Source organism: Setaria viridis, chromosome 2 (genome assembly GCF_005286985.2).
Source record: "Setaria viridis chromosome 2, Setaria_viridis_v4.0, whole genome shotgun sequence".
NCBI lineage: Eukaryota > Viridiplantae > Streptophyta > Magnoliopsida > Poales > Poaceae > Setaria > Setaria viridis.
The window spans coordinates 10,356,754-10,377,076 of NC_048264.2; the positions used below are offsets into that span (position 1 = coordinate 10,356,754).

The 20,323-nt window shown below is 44.1% G+C and overlaps 1 protein-coding gene and 2 pseudogenes across 1 annotated transcript; 2 read left to right on the forward strand and 1 right to left on the reverse strand.

The window, feature by feature from the left end:
* The first annotated feature begins 2,011 nt into the window (after positions 1-2,011).
* LOC117845569 (UDP-glycosyltransferase 91C1-like) lies at positions 2,012-3,857 on the forward strand (annotated as a pseudogene).
* Positions 3,858-10,412: 6,555 nt separating this feature from the next.
* Positions 10,413-11,328, forward strand: LOC117844080 (uncharacterized). Its single transcript, XM_034724855.1, has 2 exons — positions 10,413-10,579; positions 11,094-11,328. Exons 1-2 carry the CDS (start codon positions 10,413-10,415, stop codon positions 11,326-11,328), a joined length of 402 nt encoding a protein of 133 aa, XP_034580746.1.
* A 6,807-nt stretch (positions 11,329-18,135) lies between these two features.
* Positions 18,136-19,315, reverse strand: LOC117844081 (uncharacterized; annotated as a pseudogene).
* Positions 19,316-20,323: the final 1,008 nt, after the last annotated feature.

Here is a 20,323-nt window from a genome sequence, read left to right on the forward strand (position 1 = left end):
TTCACCTCAGCAGGTTGCTCTTCCACTCCTTGGCCTCTGGGTTGGCCGGTCATGAGAGTCATGATCAACTCTCCTCTTTCTGTTCCTCATGCGATCTTCATGTCTTATTCTTTCAGTCTCCAGAGTGATAGCCTTGTTCACCAGGTGGCGGAGCGACTTGAAGTCACTCCCCATCAGGATCTAGCGAAGGCGGTAGTGGAGGCCTCGAAGAAACTAGAACTATTTCTTCTCATCGGCGTTGGTTTTGTCTGGAGTGTACCTCATCATCTTGGTGAAATGGCGTTCGTACTCCTCCACCCTCATGATGCTCTAAGTCATAGTGTGGAACTCTTGGGTCTTCTGGACTATCAACTATTTGTGAATGTGCTGCTCACGAAATGCTTCACAGAACTCCCGCCATGTGATGTGCAATGGATCTAGGAGGCTGTCCGAGAAGCTGTTCCACCAAGCCTTGGCTGGTCCCTCGAGCTGGTGGATGGCAATCGTGACACACTCCTTGTCGGTGTAGTTGGTGAGATCGAGCTTGGTCTCAATCACCCTTAGCCAGTCATCAGCCTCAATTGGATCCTCCGAGTAGCTGAAGGTAGGGGTCTTCAGTCAGATGAACCTCTCAATCTTCCTTGGGAGGTCCTTCTCATGCGGTCCTTGGCGGTTCCCACAGTTGTTCCAGTGCTTGATGGCCTCAGCCATCCTCTGCAAGAGCTGGGTTTGAGTCGCCATGACCTCAGCTAGGTTCGGCGGTGGTGGCGGTGGCTGCTCCTGCTGATGGCGGCCATGACCATGACCATGACCCTGCTATGCGGCCTCAGGCTCAACTTCCCCCTCTTCTCCTTTGCCTTCAGCTTCTTGGCTGATGGGCGGCTGCGGGGCTGCGCTAGCAGCACAGCCTCGGCCTCTTCCACGGACTGGTGTGTGGGCATGGGCGCATCCGCATCCACATGCACGGGCAGTGGCACATTCGCGGCCACGTGCTGGTGGAGCTTCTTCCTCTTAGGCAGCCTCCTCATGGGTGACGTCCTCGAAGATGCCTCCACCTAAGTATGGAAGATGAACCAGATCACGCCGCTGAATTAGGCCTTGGCTTGGAAGAGGTCCACCTTGAAGGAGGAGGAGATCTAGGCCCTGATGACGGTGAAGCTACTAAAGGACCAAGCAATCGTAGGCTGGCGGTGTGCCTACGGTAATGTGTGGCCATTTGAGACGCACCCCGATAAGATGGTAACTTTTTCGCACTTTGTTGAGCGGGGTTTTGCTGTCCCCTCATCTGATTTTCTTTGGGGTCTTCTGGATTACTACAAGCTTCAATTAGTCCACCTCAACCCAAATGGCATCCTCCACATCCCTATCTTTGTGCATTTGTGCGAGGCTTTCTTGGGGATTTAGCCCCTTGTTCCACAACATATTTCGGGTGAAGCCGCATCCAAGAACGGAGCACACTGAAGTACTCAGAGGAAAATTAATTCTTGGCAATGAACAAACCATTTTATCTCAGAGGAAAATAATCTCTACATTTCAAATGGTTAGTTTCTTTTCTCACTTTCTAGTTCTAATCCATCCAGGTTGCCCAGTTTTGACAGTCTCAACGATGTGTTTTTTTAGTCATCAGATTTTTAAACAAGAAAAGGACATTTTCGACCATGGTCTTCCAATTCAAACCGCGATAGGCCGATAGTTATGTCTGATTCGGATATGGACTTTTGGAATGAGAATGACATTGGTACAACAGTTCAAGTTGGCCGCTCAATGTATCCTCCTACTCTATAATTTATGATTGAAAATCAAACCGAGATCAGAGATCAAGATTAAAAAATAGATTTTTTTCATTATTCTTTCACCATCACGTTGACAAACAAATCCTAACTCATGTGATGATATTTCGCCGATGTGGACTTATTAACTTGCACGTATTAATTGTTAAAAGGTAATCATATAGTGATGGGCTGATTTAAACCTGCTTAAACTATTAGGATGCGCGAACCACGCCCTCCATTATTTTGAACCCAAAATCAGATGTTGTGACGAGCTCCTTCCTTTATATCCATGTCGTCGTCTAGCCTTGCTTCCATTATTATCTGCAGACACTATCCATAGCTCTCAAGGATCCAGCCATGGCAGGAACCCGAGATGCTTCGTCTCAGCCTCTCCACGTCGTGGTGTTCCCGTGGCTGGCTTTCGGCCACATGATCCCGTTCCTGGAGCTCTCCAAACGGCTGGCGCGCCGCGGCCACGCCGTCACCTTCGTGTCCACGCCGAGGAACGCCGCCAGGCTGGCCGCAATCCCGCCGGAGCTATCTCCGCGCCTTCGCGTCGCCACGCTGGACCTGCCGGCGGTCGAGGGGCTGCCGGACGGCGCCGAGTCGACCGCCGACGTCACGCCGGAGAAGGTCGAGTTCCTCAAGACGGCGTTCGACGGCCTCGCCGCCCCGTTCGCCGCCCTTGTCGGGGAGGGCTGCTGTGCCAGCCGCAGCAGCGGCAACGGCGAGGCCGCCGCTGACGGGTTTGAGAGGAAGCCCGGCTGGATCATACTGGACTTCGCGCAGAACTGGGTCTTGCCGATCGCCGAGGAGCAAAAGGTGACGTGGCATGCGACCGTAGCTTCAGCAACTGATCATACTCGTCAAAAAGTAATTCTTTTGTTAATTTGAAGTTTTTGTTTAATTTGCTGCAAGCTAGATCGCGTGCGCCATGTTCCTCATCCTGCCGGCGGCCCTGCTGGCGTACGTCGGCACGAAGCACGCGAACGAGGCGCGCCCTCGCCGGACGACGGAATGGCGCCACCGCCATGGGTCCCGTTTCCGTCGACGCTCTCGTACCGCCGCCACGAGGCCGAGGCCATCGCCGCCGCGTTCCGTCCGAACGCCTCGGGCGTCTCCGACGTGGACCGCCTCTGGCAGCTGCACCACCCGTCCTGCCGCCTCGTCGTCCACCGCAGCTGCCCCGAGGCCGAGCCGCGGCTGTTCCCGCTCCTGAACGACCTCTTCGCCAAGCCCGTCGTCCCCGCCGGCCTCCTCCTGCCCGGTGACGACATCGCGGACGGTGGCGACGACGCACCGGCTGCCATGCTGCGGTGGCTGGACGAGCAGCCGCGGAGGTCCCTCGTCTACGTGGCGCTCGGGAGCGAGGCGCCCGTGACGGCAGGCCACGTCCGGGAGCTCGCGCGCGGGCTGGAGCTCTCCGGCGCGCGCTTTCTCTGGGCGCTCCGGGCGCCGCCGGCGAGCGGCGGCCACTCCGCCGCTGCGCTGCTCCCCGACGGGTTCGAGCGGCGCGTGGCCGGGCGCGGGGTGGTTTGCACGGGGTGGGTGCCGCAGGTGCGCGTGCTGGCGCACGCTGCCGTGGGCGCGTTCCTGACGCACTGCGGCTGGGGTTCCACGGTGGAGAGCTTGTTCCGGTTCGGGCACCCGTTGGTGATGCTGCCGTTCGTCGCTGACCAGGGCCTCATCGCGCGGGCCCTGACGGCGCGCGGCGCCGGCGTCGAGGTGCCGAGGGACGACGCCGACGGGTCGTTCCGAGGGGAGGACGTGGCGGCGGCGGTGCGGCGGGTGATGATGGGGGAGGAGGAGGGCGTGGAGATGGCGCGCAAGGCCAGGGGGCTGCGGGAGGTTGTCGGGGACAGGGTGAGGCAGGAGCAGTACGTCGACGAGCTTGTGGAGTTATTGAAGCGCTACAAGTGATGGTGAACGTAGGTGTTTATCCGATACAGAGTACGTTACACACCTCTGTCAAAGTAAGAGACATTCTCTCAGTTGACGTGTTGTTGCTGTATGTAATTCATAATTTTTCAGATTGTATCGGACCTTTTTTTTTGTAATGGGACACATATATGATGTATTAATAATAACTAGGTGATAATTACGTAAGGGTGCGTTTGGTAGACTGCTCTGCTCCGCACGAGAATCGGTTTGGTAGACCGCTCTGCTCCACGCGAGAATCAGTGGAGTGCTACCAAATGGCCACTTCATCGCCAGATTCTCACCAGAATTGAGCGAGAGCGATTCCTTCGATTCCATATCGAGCGAAGAGTTAAAAATACATGCACCCCATGATTCCCTCTCACTTCTTCCTGTCTCATCCCGGCTCGCTTGCTCGCCCACCGCACGTCCACTCTTCCCCACTGTCTGCTCGTCAGTCGAACGTTCCTGCTGACTCGCTCGCCCTCTCGCCAATCGGCTGCACATCTCTGGGCACCCGCTTGCTGACGCTCTCCCCCAATCGCCCGCCTGTGCACTTCTCTACCCACTCGCCCGTCGGCTGCACGGCCACACCCACCATTTGGCGCTCTTTGCCCCCCACCCACCGGAGCTTGGATGAAGGCCGATTCGTGAGATTCGCAACTGCTGAAGCTCGACTGGAGGTTGATTCGCGGATGCAGTGGTGCTCAGCTGGACATCGATTAGTGATCGCTGGAGCTTGATTGGGTCACCAGAGGTCAATTCACGACCGATCGATCTTGATTCATGCTGCTAGAGTTCGATTTGCGGTGCTGCAGCTTGATTCGTGACCGCCACCAGCCTTGGATGAGTGTTGTCATCTTCTGCAGCTGGAGCGCCACCAAACGACATTTTTTAGGAGAAAGAGCGGTCGGGAGCGGGAGCAGCATGGAGCGAGGAGCGGAGCCGATATAGAGCGCTACCAAACACACCCTAAGCACACACATGATACGATGCTGAACTTTATTCATAGTGGCTAGAAATATTAAATACTGACTTTTTGGATGTGAGATTTGGACAAACTATAAATACTTCAATTGCTCAATGAGCTCACTAGAAAAGATGAATAAATAAAGCATGGAATTATGAATCAGATTACAAGAACCACTAGGATACTTACAATGAGCTCACATATTTAGATAGAACTATAGGCCAATTCCAATATAATAAGAACTTCATGAAATTAAAATTAGAAGTAAGATCAAGGCGGGACATATGTGCCCCAACACCTAATTACTCAAGTTGCTACCGATTCAAGTCGCTCCCCCTCTCTCCAGCCCATCTCTCTCATTCTTTATTCACTAGGATCCCTCTCTTTGAAGATCAGATCTGGACGATTGGGTTGGGGGTGGAATGCCAATTCGTGAATCGCACGGGTATGGATCAATTGTACCTTTTCTCTTAGAGTATTCTCCTAAGGTTTATCAATTCATGGAACGGAATGTGTCCCTTAACTAATCACTAATTAAGATAACTAGAAAGCTGGATATGGATATAGAGAATTGTATGAAGAGCTAACGATTAAGATCAATGCAAGATAATGATGGGTTGTAAACAAGATAGATGGAATGCTTGTCCATGGTACATGAGATTAATTGTACATGCTATCTAAATGAATCTAATACAGCTTCATCATGATATAGATGTGCTTGTGCTCGACCCTTTTCCCTCCCATATACTATCACTACACAACGGTTATCGGCGATCTTGCAAGAAACACTCTATACTGATATTTAAGACATGCAACAAGATAATTACGGCAAACCAAAGGATAATGCTGGCAAAGCACGTATAACTGTCATCAACATAGTACGATAACAAATTGGCTCATGTAAACTAGTGCAGCGATTACATATCAAGATTACCTTTCAATCCCATGAACGAACAGAGACTTTACCCCATAATCTTACACATGTTGATGCATATGAGGTGTAGAAAATTTTGGAGATTAACCAGGCCAAAGGGGATGACTAATGGGGGTCCTAGGATGATAGGCCTAAGCACCCCTGAGCCAATTGGCCCGGGGTGTTTCTTTCTCCTCTAGTGCTTCGCCGCAGCTCACCCTCTGTAAATCTGATAACCTTGTGGCGGTGGAATGATTTTTGGTAACAATTATCAATTTACAATATATCACTGCAACAGTACTAGATCATCTCTCTGGCAGAAGCTATTAACCGACAGCAAAAATCCAAACAGCAGCTGAGTCCTCACTGCTAATAAAACTGAGTTTAAAGTATCTTCCGAACCAATTAATCACAGGGCAAGGAACACTATAGCAGTAATTTGATCACCACAGAATCAAAATCAAACAATGACTAGGCCGACATTTTTCTTTTGACCACAGACTAGGCCGAACTGATAGCAGTATAACTTGCGAGGGCAAGATAACCTCATTTGATAAATCACACACAAGCAGTAATAAGATAAAGGATTGGCTTAGTAATCGCAATGGACCTTCCACCGGTACCCTAATGGAGAGGGCTCGATCAGAAGGATGGGGAAAACTTAGGAAATTCTCAGCATGCACCCATGTGATAACACACCAACCAAAATCCAGGATGGATTAATTGGAAGTAGATAGAAGAGAGGAGGTCGCCCTCTCATAGTTCAGCGGAGGAACCCTTGAGGCCTTCACGAACAAAAAGTAGAGTTAAAATCAAGTCTGTTGTTTATAGGGGACACTGCCCAGTGCATGTAGGCACCTGGACTTTAGTCTCAGTTCAACATGAATACGTGACCAGGCTAATACCAACCAGCTGACGAACAAAAAACCAGCAGGAACATGACCACCCATGAAAAGAAAATACTAAAATACTCCAGCTCCGTTGCTAATCTCATACACATATATGGCTCTGTTTGGATGGACTAAAATTAAAGTTTAGCTCTGGCTAAAGTTTAGAGTTTAGACATCTAAACTTTAGCCTGACAAAATTAGCCCTATCTTATTTGGAGTCAGGGTTAATTTTTAGCCCATTTATTGATAAAAATTTGTTCTACCCTATGGGGTGTTGGAGAATAAAGGATAGGGTTTTAGGTGGAGGGTATTTTGGATTTCTTCCGTTCATTTCTAAAATTAGCCCGATTAGCTGAGATTGAAGGTCTAATGAACCAAAGTTTAGTTGTGGGGTTGGTTAATTTTAATTTTAGTCCACCACCAGACCCCTGTTTGGATCAGCTACGACTAATTTTTAGCTGACTAATGTTTACCCCATGGATCCAACCTAAATACCCTTCTCAAATGCCCACCAAGTAGATAGAATATTATATGCATGGAATGTTTCTCATCTACCTCAATTTGGCTTTGTTCTTTGCTTGTAGAGATCAACGAAGGAAAATATGGTGCTCAGAATTAAGTTGAAAACTTCACCATGATCTCTGCCTGCATAGACATATTTTCTTGGCTTCGTTTTCTCCTCCCTCCTGAGCAATACTGCACCTCTAAAAATGATCTTTGATGATAGGCCAGTGGCAGGAAATTTCCCCACATTGTTTTTTTATATATTTCTCATCAAAAGGAATATTACCAAACCAGTGAGGAATAATATTTCATAGCACAACCATTTTAGTTATTGGAAACACACGTCTTTTTAAGGTCACAATCTGTAGCGACTCAAGGAGCCATGGGCTCATCAGTCCTTGCAGTTCTTAGGGTGCAGGGTTCTTGGCAGGACGGATCTCGCTGTCCTTTGGAGTGGAATAAAATGAAGAAACCAAGATAGCCTGAGAGAGGGAAGCAATGCGCAGAGTATGATGCCGCAAACAGATGTGCACCCATGGAGCCTAAGTGCAACCTATAGGAGTAGGGTGCATTTCTAAATAGCAAGTGAATTAGGCGAAGTTTTTATCTTAGGAAGCACTACGAATCGTTAGCTTAATAACTACATCCACATGGAAATGCAAAATGGCAGCGAGGAAACTGTGCACCTTGGCATGTATGTAGCTCCTCCATTGCTGACATGTAAAGGTACGGTCGGGCGGCCTCTAGCCTCCCCCACCATTTACTTTTAAAATGCAGCAGCTGTCATGATGTTCAATTCGAGGAAATATGTCATACATTTTGTCTTCACCAACGTCATGTATTTCTGATGCTTACACACTCAAAAGGCAACAAATATAATGTAGTATGACATGGCTATGTTTTTATTTTGTTGAATGACAAAAAGATGGTAGTGTTGTTTCCCTCATTTTTGTCGTCACTGGTATAATGTATATATTAATAATTCGTGTGGCCCCTTGGGGGTGCTACATGTTAACTAATTGTTTCCCAAAATAGCAAGCTATGTGTAGATGTTTCTACATGCTACACAAAAGGTTTATTCTGTCTTCGTATCAATGGTAGCATGCTGCACGTGCACATCATCTTCCTGTCAACGGTAAAGTGTATGGTGTTCTAAATAAACAAAATAGGAAAGGTAATATTATAGGTATGATCATTTATGTGAAAACTGGAACTCTTAAATGATAACTATAGGTTCAATGCATTTAAGCAGTTGAATCATGAGTACCTTTTTCTGTGTGTAGTAAGAACACTAACACTTGGTGCGCTTGAATTTTAATAGTTAAGATATATCTATATACACACGCGCGCGCGCATGCTATCGTTAAGAGACTATTGATTGTATGAATGTTATATTTCAACCTTACTGATACTAGTTAAAAGCGCTTTAATTACCTTCCTTGGAATGTACAAATAATATATTTGCAAATAGTGAAGATACAACACATGTTAACTGTGTTTCTCTTTCAAAGATGTAAAATAACCCTAAGCATCTACAAACATTGAAAAGAGAGATGGGTGGGCTGTGGCTAGCTCGCATGAGTCTATGACAAAACATAAGATTCATGGAAACTAATTTTTTTGCTAACCCTGATAGTTGTTATGGTAGCATTTATGTGGTACATTGCTCAAAAATAAAGTTGCATGCACGCAAATAGAATATCTCATGAAAAAACACACTTCATGTCGCTTCACCGATCACCTAGGTGAACTCTTGAGAAACAAGAATACCAAAACCTTCTATCAAGAATTATATTTACACCATAAAAATATAAACCTCTAACTACCCATTGTCAAAAGCTGACATTCACTCTCAAGTACATCAGAAAAATATTATTGAGTGCTATATAACAGAGAACTTTATTCAATCACTCAAAACCTTGTCCTTTGATTTGTGAAGACATCAAAATCACAAAGAAGACAATATGCACGGTGGCTGCTCTCTGAACACTCAAACCAAGAAGGAAAAACTAATTGAATTGAAAATGGCACTGATGCTCGGTCTAGAAGCCTTACATTCTTCAGTTTGAGTTGCAGGACCTAACTTCAAGTATGCAAGAGCTGGAAGTTGCTTTCTAATATGGCTAACGATGCATCTTGCTCATGAGATCTAGAAGCAAGGAACAAAATTATGAAAGAAGCTAATAACAATCTGCCTACACTAGGAAATGTGGATTCGATTGGGAGGTTTGGCAGGCTTAGAGCGCGAAGCCAGCACGGTGCAGCGGAGGCCCTCGAAGCGGCGAGCCAGCGACGCATATGGCCACACGCGCTGGTGGCCAGCCGTAGGGTGACTGCTGTAGCGAAACTCATTTCAAAAGAAATGCACGATGCCTCACAGTTTACTAGGCCATCACATTGTGGGCCTCCAGCTTTCATGTAGAAGCGTGAAAAATTATTTTGACAAGGGAGGCCGTGGTCCACTTTGGCCCCTAGGTAGCTCCGCTGGTGGGATCATTTATGTAGTAGTAACACACAAACATTTGGTTAGAAAAAGGGATATATCATGTGATTATTAAGCTGTGCAACATGACACTTCATTACCAAGGATAGAGTCTATTGTTGGTAGCCAACCAAAACATGGTTTCCTACTATCCTATATACAAGAGAACTGACCGATTTGTGCCGTTGTTTCTTGTGTTACCTAGAACAACCTCTCAAGAAAAGAAATAAAAACACAAAAACCCATCAAGCAGTAATACATGGTCCATAGTATATATAGTTCTGACCACCCATATTGTTCAAAGTTAACTTCACTCTCAAGCAACATAAATAGGACAAAATATTAAGAACCATATCACAAGAAAAGATTTGCATATGGGATATGAATAGTTCACTATCATTTATGTAGCATCAACAAATAAACTATAATAAATTTATTACAAAGAGTTATATATGATGTGGCCAAGTATTTTAGTCGTGAATCTTCACCACTTGGAGTTAACTAGTCAAATCAGATGTTGGTCTTGCAATCCTATCTGCTTGAGAATGGTGGCTGGTATGAATCCACACATTTGACCCTATAAATATCTGTCCACATGTCCCTAGGCTGCACCGGTGTTCGTCTGTTTGTACTGAGTCTTGCGTGTATGAATGTATGTAATTATACTTTGTACCTGTACAGGTCTATTGTGGCCTGCGAGAGAGCAGTCTTTGGGCATGCCTAGGTGTCTACAATTGTCAGAGGTGTGTTATCACACGTACGTGTGACTTGGAGAGATGTGCTAGAACTACATTGTATCTTTGAGATATGGATATGCATGATTTGATATCTTTACCTTATCATTAAGAAATCATTGTCTGAATAGATTCTCAACAGGCCTACAAATACAAGACCTTATGGTTGCTATTGTCCCCATTCCAACAGCTCTATTCGTAGTTCTTACTACCAAATTAATTATGCATGATGTACGCAACCACCAAAACACATGGATCCCAAGTTCAATGGTGAGTGGAGTGCCTCCAAGATCGAGATGGTGAAATCACTCATTGCTAGTCACAATCCCAACAACAACTTTGTTGATGGCCCGAACATAAAACACAATGACATTGTGAATGACATCCAAGCTTGTTCCCCTGGAAGGAGCAGCATCAGGTAATTGAATTCTATGTTGAGCTTGTGGTGGAGATGATGAGTCTAACACAGAGTGGAAACCATTCTGTGGTGGCAATCGACAACTCGGTGAATGAAAACTCTGGGATTCCGGTGGAGGATACAAGTATAGACAACATGGATTTGTCGTTTGCCCATATGACAGATAAGATACCGGAGACCATGCAGATGGTGGATGAGGTGTCTACTAGGAAAGCAATCATTCCTCAGAAAAGAGGGGCGGAATAAGGTTAGTTTTTCGATCAAAGAGGATTACATGTTAATATATATATTTAAATATAATTAAGTTGATCCTCATGCATACTCATTATTTTCAACTATTTTGGAAAATTATTACTCATATTTTTGTGGATTAGAAAAAACTTATTAAGCATGTGGTGTGAGGTATTGATTCATATCAGGTGCCCAGATCTGATATTTTTGTTTACTGATCTTGAGATTATGATGGGAAGATCTGAATTATTCATCCTAAACTCACTAGTATTTCTCACTGCAGGCAGTTCCTTTTAGGCATGTGCGAGTATGGTCGCGGTAAATGGAAGGACATCTCAAGGGATTTCGTCACCACCAATACACCGGTGAAGGTCTCCAGCCATGCGCAGAAGTACAGTATTAATGATGTCAGCCTCTATGATGCTGAACCTTGGGCGCAGAACATCTCTTCCAACTGGGAGGCGCTCGCCTTTGCTGGTGGTGCATATAACCCAAACTACTATGGGTCCGGCAGCTAGGTTTCCACCATGAACAACCTTGCACAGGTTTGGCCACCCTTCATGTACAGTGCTGATCAGGCAAGCAGTAGCCAGGCAACTACATGGACTGGCCAGCAAATGGGGCCTAGTTCTTCTGCAGCTTTAGCACTGGAGGGGGCTGGAAGCCAGATGGCCTGCACTTGCGATCAGCAAGGAGATATTCTCCCTGAGCAGTGGATGGACATAGATAACGTGTAGTATGCAGTAACTAGTTGTTATGTATGGTTTATTGTCCTAAGATGGATACCTAGCTTGTTAAAGACATATGCATGTTGACTGTTGTTGGTACTATTCTTTATAGGGCTATCGACAATTCATTGTGATGCATAATGCAATGAATTAGTATCGACGTGTTCCTAATATGTGTATACAGTCCGTTAATTATATTGTGGTTTCTCATCATGTCTGTCGTTCATATATCAACAATGTCTATATGAACATTAGAACTACCATATTTACTATTATATAATGAAGTATTCTATATGTTCTTCTAATTTGTATATATTTTGTTGTAAGACTTGTTCAATTAATTCATGAGAGGGCTAAGAAATACAAAAGAAATAAACAAAAATGAGAAGTAGAAGATCATATGAATATTAGAACTACCATATTTCTATTATATAATGAAGTATTCTCATTGCTGGATGTGTTATGTTCTTCTAATCTGTATATGTTTTGCTGTAAGACATGTTCAATTAATTCATGAGAGGGCTAAGAAATACAAAAGAAATCAACAAAAATGAGAAGTAGAAGATCATAACTTCACTGACACATGTTTCATGCCGTAAGCCATTATTAGGAACCTTGTTTATGTAAGGACTGACAAGCCATTAGAGTGGCTCAAGCATAGTCATGGTGGTCTCATTGGTTTGTTTTAGAGTGGCTTTGGAGGTTGCATCGGCCAAATTTACAGGTGACGAGGCTGTTCTTGTCTCTCCAACCTTGCCTTGCCAACCTTCGGTGTAGGAGCTTACATGAAGGGTAAGCGCAGGTTGTCTTGTATTCAGTTGATTCAAGTACTTGCTAATCCCGCGAAGTTTGGATGATACTTGGATCCGTGATGTTTGCAGGTCCTTGCAGAGTCGTCCGGCATTGTACAGGATTGGGCTGTAGATAAAAAGGGGTATATGAAGCCGCCAAGGCTGGTGTGCAAAACTGAGGAAAGACAGATGAGAAGTCAATTGTGCATCAATTCTGTAAATCCCATGCCATGGCTTCTTTTGGCATTCAGGTGGTTCAGTCTCTTATGTAGTTTGTGGTTCGGAGAATGGATGGTTGTTTTTGTTTTCTCCTTATGATATCGGTTAAAGGTGATCTGGTATATGCCTTTTTTCTTCCTTTTTCTGTTTTCTGCTCGGATGGCAGGTAGTCTGATTAATAAGTGATAAAAGTTACTTATGCTTTCCTTTCGCACTTAGTTGATTTAATTTGGTACCTCAAAAAAAGGATTGATTTAATTTTGGATGATTGTGGATGCAAGTGAATCATGTCAGATCGGCGGACAAATGCTGCTGAGGACTCGGTGTAGTTCATCCTGCCCGACTCCTTCCGGCATAGTGGCAGTTTGCTGGAGTTGGAATGAACTACTTCAGTCGGGATGGCACAGTCCGGAGTGTGGTATGGATGATATAGATTTCCAACAAAGAGATGCCCTACTGTCAAACTTGCCGAGTGCTCACAATAAGTAGCTACGATATGGCGCTCCAAGAGGTACATTTGCTTTCCTCTCCGAGAGAGCAGAGTTTATCAGCTTGTCACCTATTTGCGGTCCTTTTCTGATTGCACGGTCAGCGTCTGCTTGCCATTTGTTGATATTCATGCTTTAAGAACTAGTGCCAAGTTTTCTCGTTGCTTAATTAGTATTGTTCGGACACATGGAGAAGACCCATGGTTTCCTGACATGTTGCATATTCGAAGAGATGGTTCAATGGGACGATGGCCTAATCCGGTGAAGTGTCACGGGTCGGTCAATGCAGCCGTCCTTGCTCCACCTGTAGCATTGCCCACTTTCACCCCTTGTGGCCAAGTGGGCCATCCTCTACCAACACTGAATTATAACGTTTTCCTTCTAAAGGTTGAAAAATATACTAAAACCCCATGTTTGCTAGATGGTTTTCTAAAGAAAAAGTGTGCTTTCCAGCCCTTATGTATTGCAAAAGTTTGATTCAAATATCCAAATATTTTTCTCTTAAGTGACATACTTATTACATTTTAATGATTTGTTTGCATAATTTTGTGGTCAATCTATTTTTCAAGATTTATTTGCATAAATGAATGAGCAGATTTTATTCCATGTTTTCTTAATTTATAAAATCCATAATAGACACAAACTTTTTCTGAAGTTTCTTGTTCTCTTTATGTGTTCGAAGCTGATGCCTTGATGTTCACTTTTTCATGTTAGATGTCAATAATCATGGGAAATATGGCACATATTTTTTGTCAAAACAAAGAAACTGAATAGTAGATTATTATCTGTTTAGTAGAACCTGAATTTTTCGGACAAATTAATTCTTGGCAATGAACAGACCATTTTATCTCAGAGAAAAATAATTTCTACATTTCAAATGGTTAGTTTATTTCCTCTTTATAGTTAAAACTCCATTCATTCTTCCAGGTATGTCCAGTTTTGACATTCTCGACGATGTGAATTTTTAATCATCAGTTTTCTAAAACAAGAAAAAGACATTTTCAGACCATGATCTTCCAATTCAAACTGCGATAGGCCGATAGTTATGTCTGATTCGGATACGCAATTTGGGAATGAGAATGACATTGGTACAACAGTTAATTAAGGGAAAAGCTATACGTTGCTCCGGTGATTCGCAAGCTCCCATCACCTGAATTTTGCACCGTCGGATCTTACAGCTGTGGTGCTTTCCCGTCACAAAAATGCTGCTGCCTCTTGCTGCCGACCAGGCCTTGCACGGCTGCATGCTATGAGCATCGAGCATGCCGCATGCCCGCGAGTGCATTTTTCATATACATTAGAATTCTTTTACACTATATTAGTAAGTAATTTACAGTAACATTTACTGTAATTTCAATTTGTATATTGTGTAATATTAAACCTGTGTAAATTTGCATGTTGTTTATTTGGAATCTGATTGGTATTGCATTTGAGGGGTTTCTCACAGTTAAAAATAATTTTTTATCTGACTCGCTATAGTAAAGATTTGTTTAAGTTTATAATTTTGCCTTTTGCCTTTTATTTTTCCTTCTCTTTTCTGCGTCAGTTTGTTTTCTATATGCTCAGCACAGTTTGTTTTCTAATCAGGATCCTAGGGTCATAATTTTTAGGTGACAGATCTATTTGCAGCACCTGAATTTTTTTCTCTTCAAAATAGCGTGTTATCCAACTTCAAATCACCTAGGTGATTGTGACCATAGTAACACCCAGGTGATGGGTAGACAGTCCCTTTACAAAGGGTCTATTTGGATGGACTAAAATTATGGTTTAGCTCTGGCTAAAGTATAGACATCTACTGGCTCATATTAGCCCTATTCTATTTGGAGCTAGGGTTAATTCTTAGCCCATTTATCGATAAAAATCCATTCTACCCTGTGGGGTGGGGAGGAGAAAGGATATAAGGTTTTTATGGAGGGTATTTTGGAAATTTTTTTCATTTATGTCTAAAATTAGCCCTATTAGCTGAGTTTGGATGGCTAATGAACTAAAGTTTAGTCGTGAGGTTACTTAGGTCCTGTTTGGCATGGCTCCAGCTCTGGGTGGAGCTGCTCTACTCCAAAACTGACTAATGTTTAACCCATGGATCCAAATAGGACCTCAACGTGGCTTTGTTCTTCGCTTGTAGAGATCAACAAAGGAAAATACGGCGCTCAGAATGACGCTGAAAACTTCATCGTGATCTCCGCCTGCATAGAGCCAATAGAGACATATTTTTTTTGCTTTCTTTTTCACTACGGGAAACCTCAAATTTGCCGAGTATTTTTTCTTTGCCGAGTGTTTTTTTCGAACACTCGGCAAACAAGCTCTTTGGTGAGTGCTGAGCTAAAACACTCAGAAAAGAAAAAACACTCGGCAAACAAGGGGCTTTGCCGAGTGTCAAAAAAAAACACTCAGCGAACAAGGGGCTTTGCCGAGTGTTTTTTTTGACACTCAACAAAACAATTAGTTTTTTTTCTTTTCTCACCTAGAAATTTTTTCTACTCCCCACATACAACATGTGGTACTTCATATTAAAATTTGGTATATTTTTGGATTTGTTTGCTATATTTAATTAATTAATTGCATTTGAAGGGAATTTTTGGTATAAGTCAAATTTGAACCGCAAGTGATTCAAATTATAGAATAAAATGAGTAGAAAAATGATATTTATGTTATTTAGCCCAGTTTGAAGCCTTACCCATGAAATAAAAAAAATTCAAACATCTTGTTCAGGAAACACAATCACGAACATGTGACCGAATGATTTTTAAATTGTAAAAAAAGCAAAATTATGATGAAGTCGGAAAATTATGAGATTTGTCATGATGTGATGGTATCATACGTGGAGGTTGTGGTAAAAAATTGAGAAAGTTTCGCTCATTTTATCACATACAATGTTTACAAACTGAAGCATCTTAGAAGAAGAATTGTAGCGTTGAGAAGGATTCGATAAGATTTGGAGTCAAAGTGAGGGTCGAATTTAGATTTGACTACAAAAAATTTTGTATAGGCAATATAGAACATATATTGTTTCATGTGAAATTTTGGTAATTTTTTTGGAACCATTTGATAATTTTAATGAATTAAGTGCAATTATAGAATTTTAATTGATATAAATTGAATTGGAGCTATAAATGCATAAAATAATAAAATAATATGAGTAGAATAATCAAATACATATTGTTCAGCGAATTTGAAGAGGTATTGTTGAGTTTATCAAAAAAAATGTAGAAGAAAACGTTGTAGAAAAGAAGGGAAAAAGGGTAAAAAAAACCTTTGCAGAGTGCTCCCCATCTGACACTCGGCAAAACAATGCTTTGCCGAGTGCTATACTAGAAACACTCGGTAGGGAAAAAAAACCCACCCGCCCTAAAATGACCCACCCGCCTCTCCTCTCCCTCCTGCACCCGTCCTCCTCCCGCACCCAGCCCTCCCCCCCCCCCCGCCTCCTGCACCCGGCCTCCCCTCCCCTCCATCCGCACCCCCGGCCCCTCCCTCCGCCGCCGGCCCTCCCCTCCCCTCCCTCCCCTTCTTCTTCCCCACCGGCGGCCGACCCCTCCCTTTCCCTCCTCCCTACCCTCCCTCGTTTCCACCGCCCCCTCCTCTTCCCCTCCCTCATCCCGACGCCGCCCCAGCCACCTCTCTGGATCCGGCCGCCACCACCGCACCGCCCCTCCTTCGGGCCGGATCCAGCCGCCACCGCCGCGTCGCCCCTCCTCCAAGCCGGATCAGGCCGCCACCGCCGCGCCACCCCTCCCCCGGGCCGGATCCAGCCGCCACCGCCGCGTCGCCCCTCCTCCAAGCCGGATCCGCCGGCACCGCCACCTCCCCTCTGGATCCGGCGCTGCCGCCTTCCCCCTTCGGATCCGCCGCTCAGGCGGCGGCGGGGAGGGGGCCTGGCGGAAGGCAGCTCGGGTGGCGGCGGGATGCAGCAGCGGCGGCGTACTCCAAGGTGGGCGGAGCAGGCGGTGGCGGCGGCGGCGGAGCAGCCGGAGCTGGTGGCCCGGGCGTGGTGGCGGTGTCGAGCAGCTGGAACTGCCGCGGATGGCCTGGGCATGGTGGCGGTGTCGCAAGGGTTGAGACGGTGGCGGTGGCGAGCAGCTCGAGCTGCCCCCGGTGGCCTGGGCATGTTTTTTTAGTTTTTCTAAAAAAATTGTTTGTCGAGTGTTTTTGACACTCGGCACATCCTTTGCCGAGTGCCCGACGAAAAACACTCGGCAAAGTTTGTTTGACGAGAGATTTTTTACCATGTGCTCTTTTCCGAGTGTTACACTCGGCAAACACTTTGCTGAGTGTTTTTGGGGTTTCGCCGAGTGCCTGGGCACTCGGCAAACATCTTGATTCCCGTAGTGTTTCTCCTCTCTCCTAAGCAATACTTGCACCTCTAAAAATGATATTTCATGATATATAGGCCAGTGGCAGTAAATTTCCCTACATTGTTTCTATATTTCTCATCAAAAGGAATACCATCAAACCGAGGAGGAATAACATTCGTAGCATTGCCATTTTAGTTTGGAAATGCACATCTTTTAAGGTCACAAGCTGTAATGATTCAAGGAGCCATGGGCTCATCAGTTCATGCAGTTCTTGGAGTGCTGAGTTCTGGGGCGGGACGGGATAACTGCATTTATGTGAAAACATGAACTCTGAGGGCCCATTTGTTTCTGTTCTGAATCTCATTCTAGCAATTGGATTCAATATGAATTAAATTACATAGAATCAGATTCATTTTAATTTCTTGTTTGGATGTACAAAGAAACTAATTCTTAGAATTAGATTCCAGATATTGTTTGGTTGATTAGAAATTTAAATGGAACAACATGCTACCAGCATAGCTCTCTCTCTCTAACACATGGAGGCGTCAGACATTCAAATGAAGTCTCCATTGTTGTTAGACATTCAAATCACACAACATGCTACAATTCAGACATTTAAATGAAGTATTCCAAGCTCCACGGTGTCAATTACAAGCATCCAACACATCACTTGACAATGCAATCATGACAGACATAGTATCTAAACTTTCATATAGTTGAAGCCACATATTATTACAAGACAATGCAAGTTCAATAGATATTATCCATCACTTGATAATATAATTTATAGATGAACTAGTTTCTTCACTTATTGAGTTGTTTCAGTAGCCACCTCTTCCTTATTTCCACCAGAAGCGCCAACAAAGACTCATACTTGCGTGCATCAGCAGTCAGGATATCAAATAGGTCCAACAAAGTGTCTTCGTCCAATCCTTCTACCTCATCCAGTGTGTTTAGAATTTCTTTTGATGTTGGGCCTTTAGGTGCTTCCTCCTTGAGTGCTTCAGCAAACTTGTCCATTTTTTCAGCCATCATAGAGGTAAAAGAGTCACTTGACTGTTGCCTCTTTAAGCTTCCTAAAGTTGCCGATGATGTGGGCTCTTTGTTACTAAGATCTTCCTTACTCATGTCTTTTGAGCTCTCAGCTGCAGTCTTTGCCGCTTTACCGGTAGCATGGTCTTTGCCAAACACCAAGCTAATTGAGTCCCAGTATAAGACAATCTTGTGCCTGTACCCAGTAGCTTCTTTATTTTTCTACAAATTACAAAAGAAATATTTTTCTTTCAGAAAAGAACAAAAGAAACATTCTACTACAACCAACAAAAATCACACTTAGTACAGAGCTCAAAATATAACTGCACAATTGTATGCCTGTCTGGCAAAGAACTAATTTAACTTGACAGCAAGACATGGGGCAAAAGGATCTGTAGATCAGGGAAGAAAAACTTCAACAGACTTGACAGTTCAAGAAAATTGCAAACAAGTTAGTGTGCAGTAAGCAAGTTAGTGTGGACATGTGCACGAACACACTCACATTAGTGTGCAGGAGCAGGCTCACATGTGCAGGAATAGACTCACATTAGTGTGTATCATCAGACATGTGCAGAAAGTAAGTTAAGCAAGTAAAACAGTGGTTTTTGAAACTTACCACCGCATATGCTTCCCATACAGAATCACTATCAAAAGATATTTTATTCTTGTTCCAATCCCAACCAAATTCACTTTATTCCAGCATACCATTGATGATAGTGTAGTGCTTGTCAAAGGTCTTGTTCCTTGACATGATGTTATCTTTTGTGATATCCACATATCACTTAGCATTTGTTTCCATTTAGCTACATCTCTCTCAGCCACTTCATCCGAATCAACGATATGTCTAGGTCTTACGTTGATACCAGTGCACAATCATGCTCATGATAGCATAAACAAATAAAACAGCCACTCTTTCTCTCTTCTTCCTATGCTTCTCTCTCATTTTCTCCATGCTTGTATTAACCAAGTCTATGTTGTTGTCAGGCATCTAAAGCACATATATAAAAAAGGAATGTTTTAATTTAATTAACTAAATTTCATAATTAATTGAAAAAGCTAAACATAACATAGCACTCTACTGGCCAGCGCACAAAAAAAGAAGATATGAACCTGAATGGCTAACAGCAAATTAGTAGTAACATGAAGCAGATCAACCAGGAAGCAGAAATAAATATGTCACAAATAGTTTGATCCAGATCAAAGCAGAAATGAATATAGTACTAGTGAACTAAGGATTCTAAACAGGCCATATGTCACAAATAGTTTAATCTAGATCAATGTAGAACTAGCTATGCACTCATGGTCCTATCACCTATGTATTATCTGACTGGTTAGGTTCATTTTAGAAAGCAAATGCTCAACAGTCCTACAGCAACGCATTTCACTATATTACCGTATCTACTTTAGATCGGTGACAAAGATGAAACCATTTTCCTTTTCACACACCACAGTACTGGCCATCCCAAATGAACCATATACTAGTGTTCAACTTCATTACCTTGACCAGAACTCATTTTAATCAAACAACATGTCACTTGTAACCAAACAGCATGTCACTTCTAATCAAACAGCTACTCATAGCATTATTTGGGTGATTTTCATGCAAATAAGATGGAATCCTACAAATCCAGAACAAATTAGACGCATTACCTCAAATTGGCAGATTAATTTTAGAACATGACTCGATTAAGATCTAGGAATAGCCGTACAGGTACATCTAGAGGACTCAACAACCAGATCAAGGCACAAATAGTAAGAACAAAGTGCAATCAGGGAGGAAAAGAGATGTTACACGAACCTCGGCATCGAGGTACTCGAGGACAGCGGTGAGGTAGATGGGAGTGCTGGCCCTGGAGATCCTCAACGTCACCTTCTTTGCCACGCCCAGCCCTGGAGCTCCTTGACATCACCTTCTTCACTGCGCCGCTCGATGCTGCCTTCTTCACCGCGCTTGGCCTTG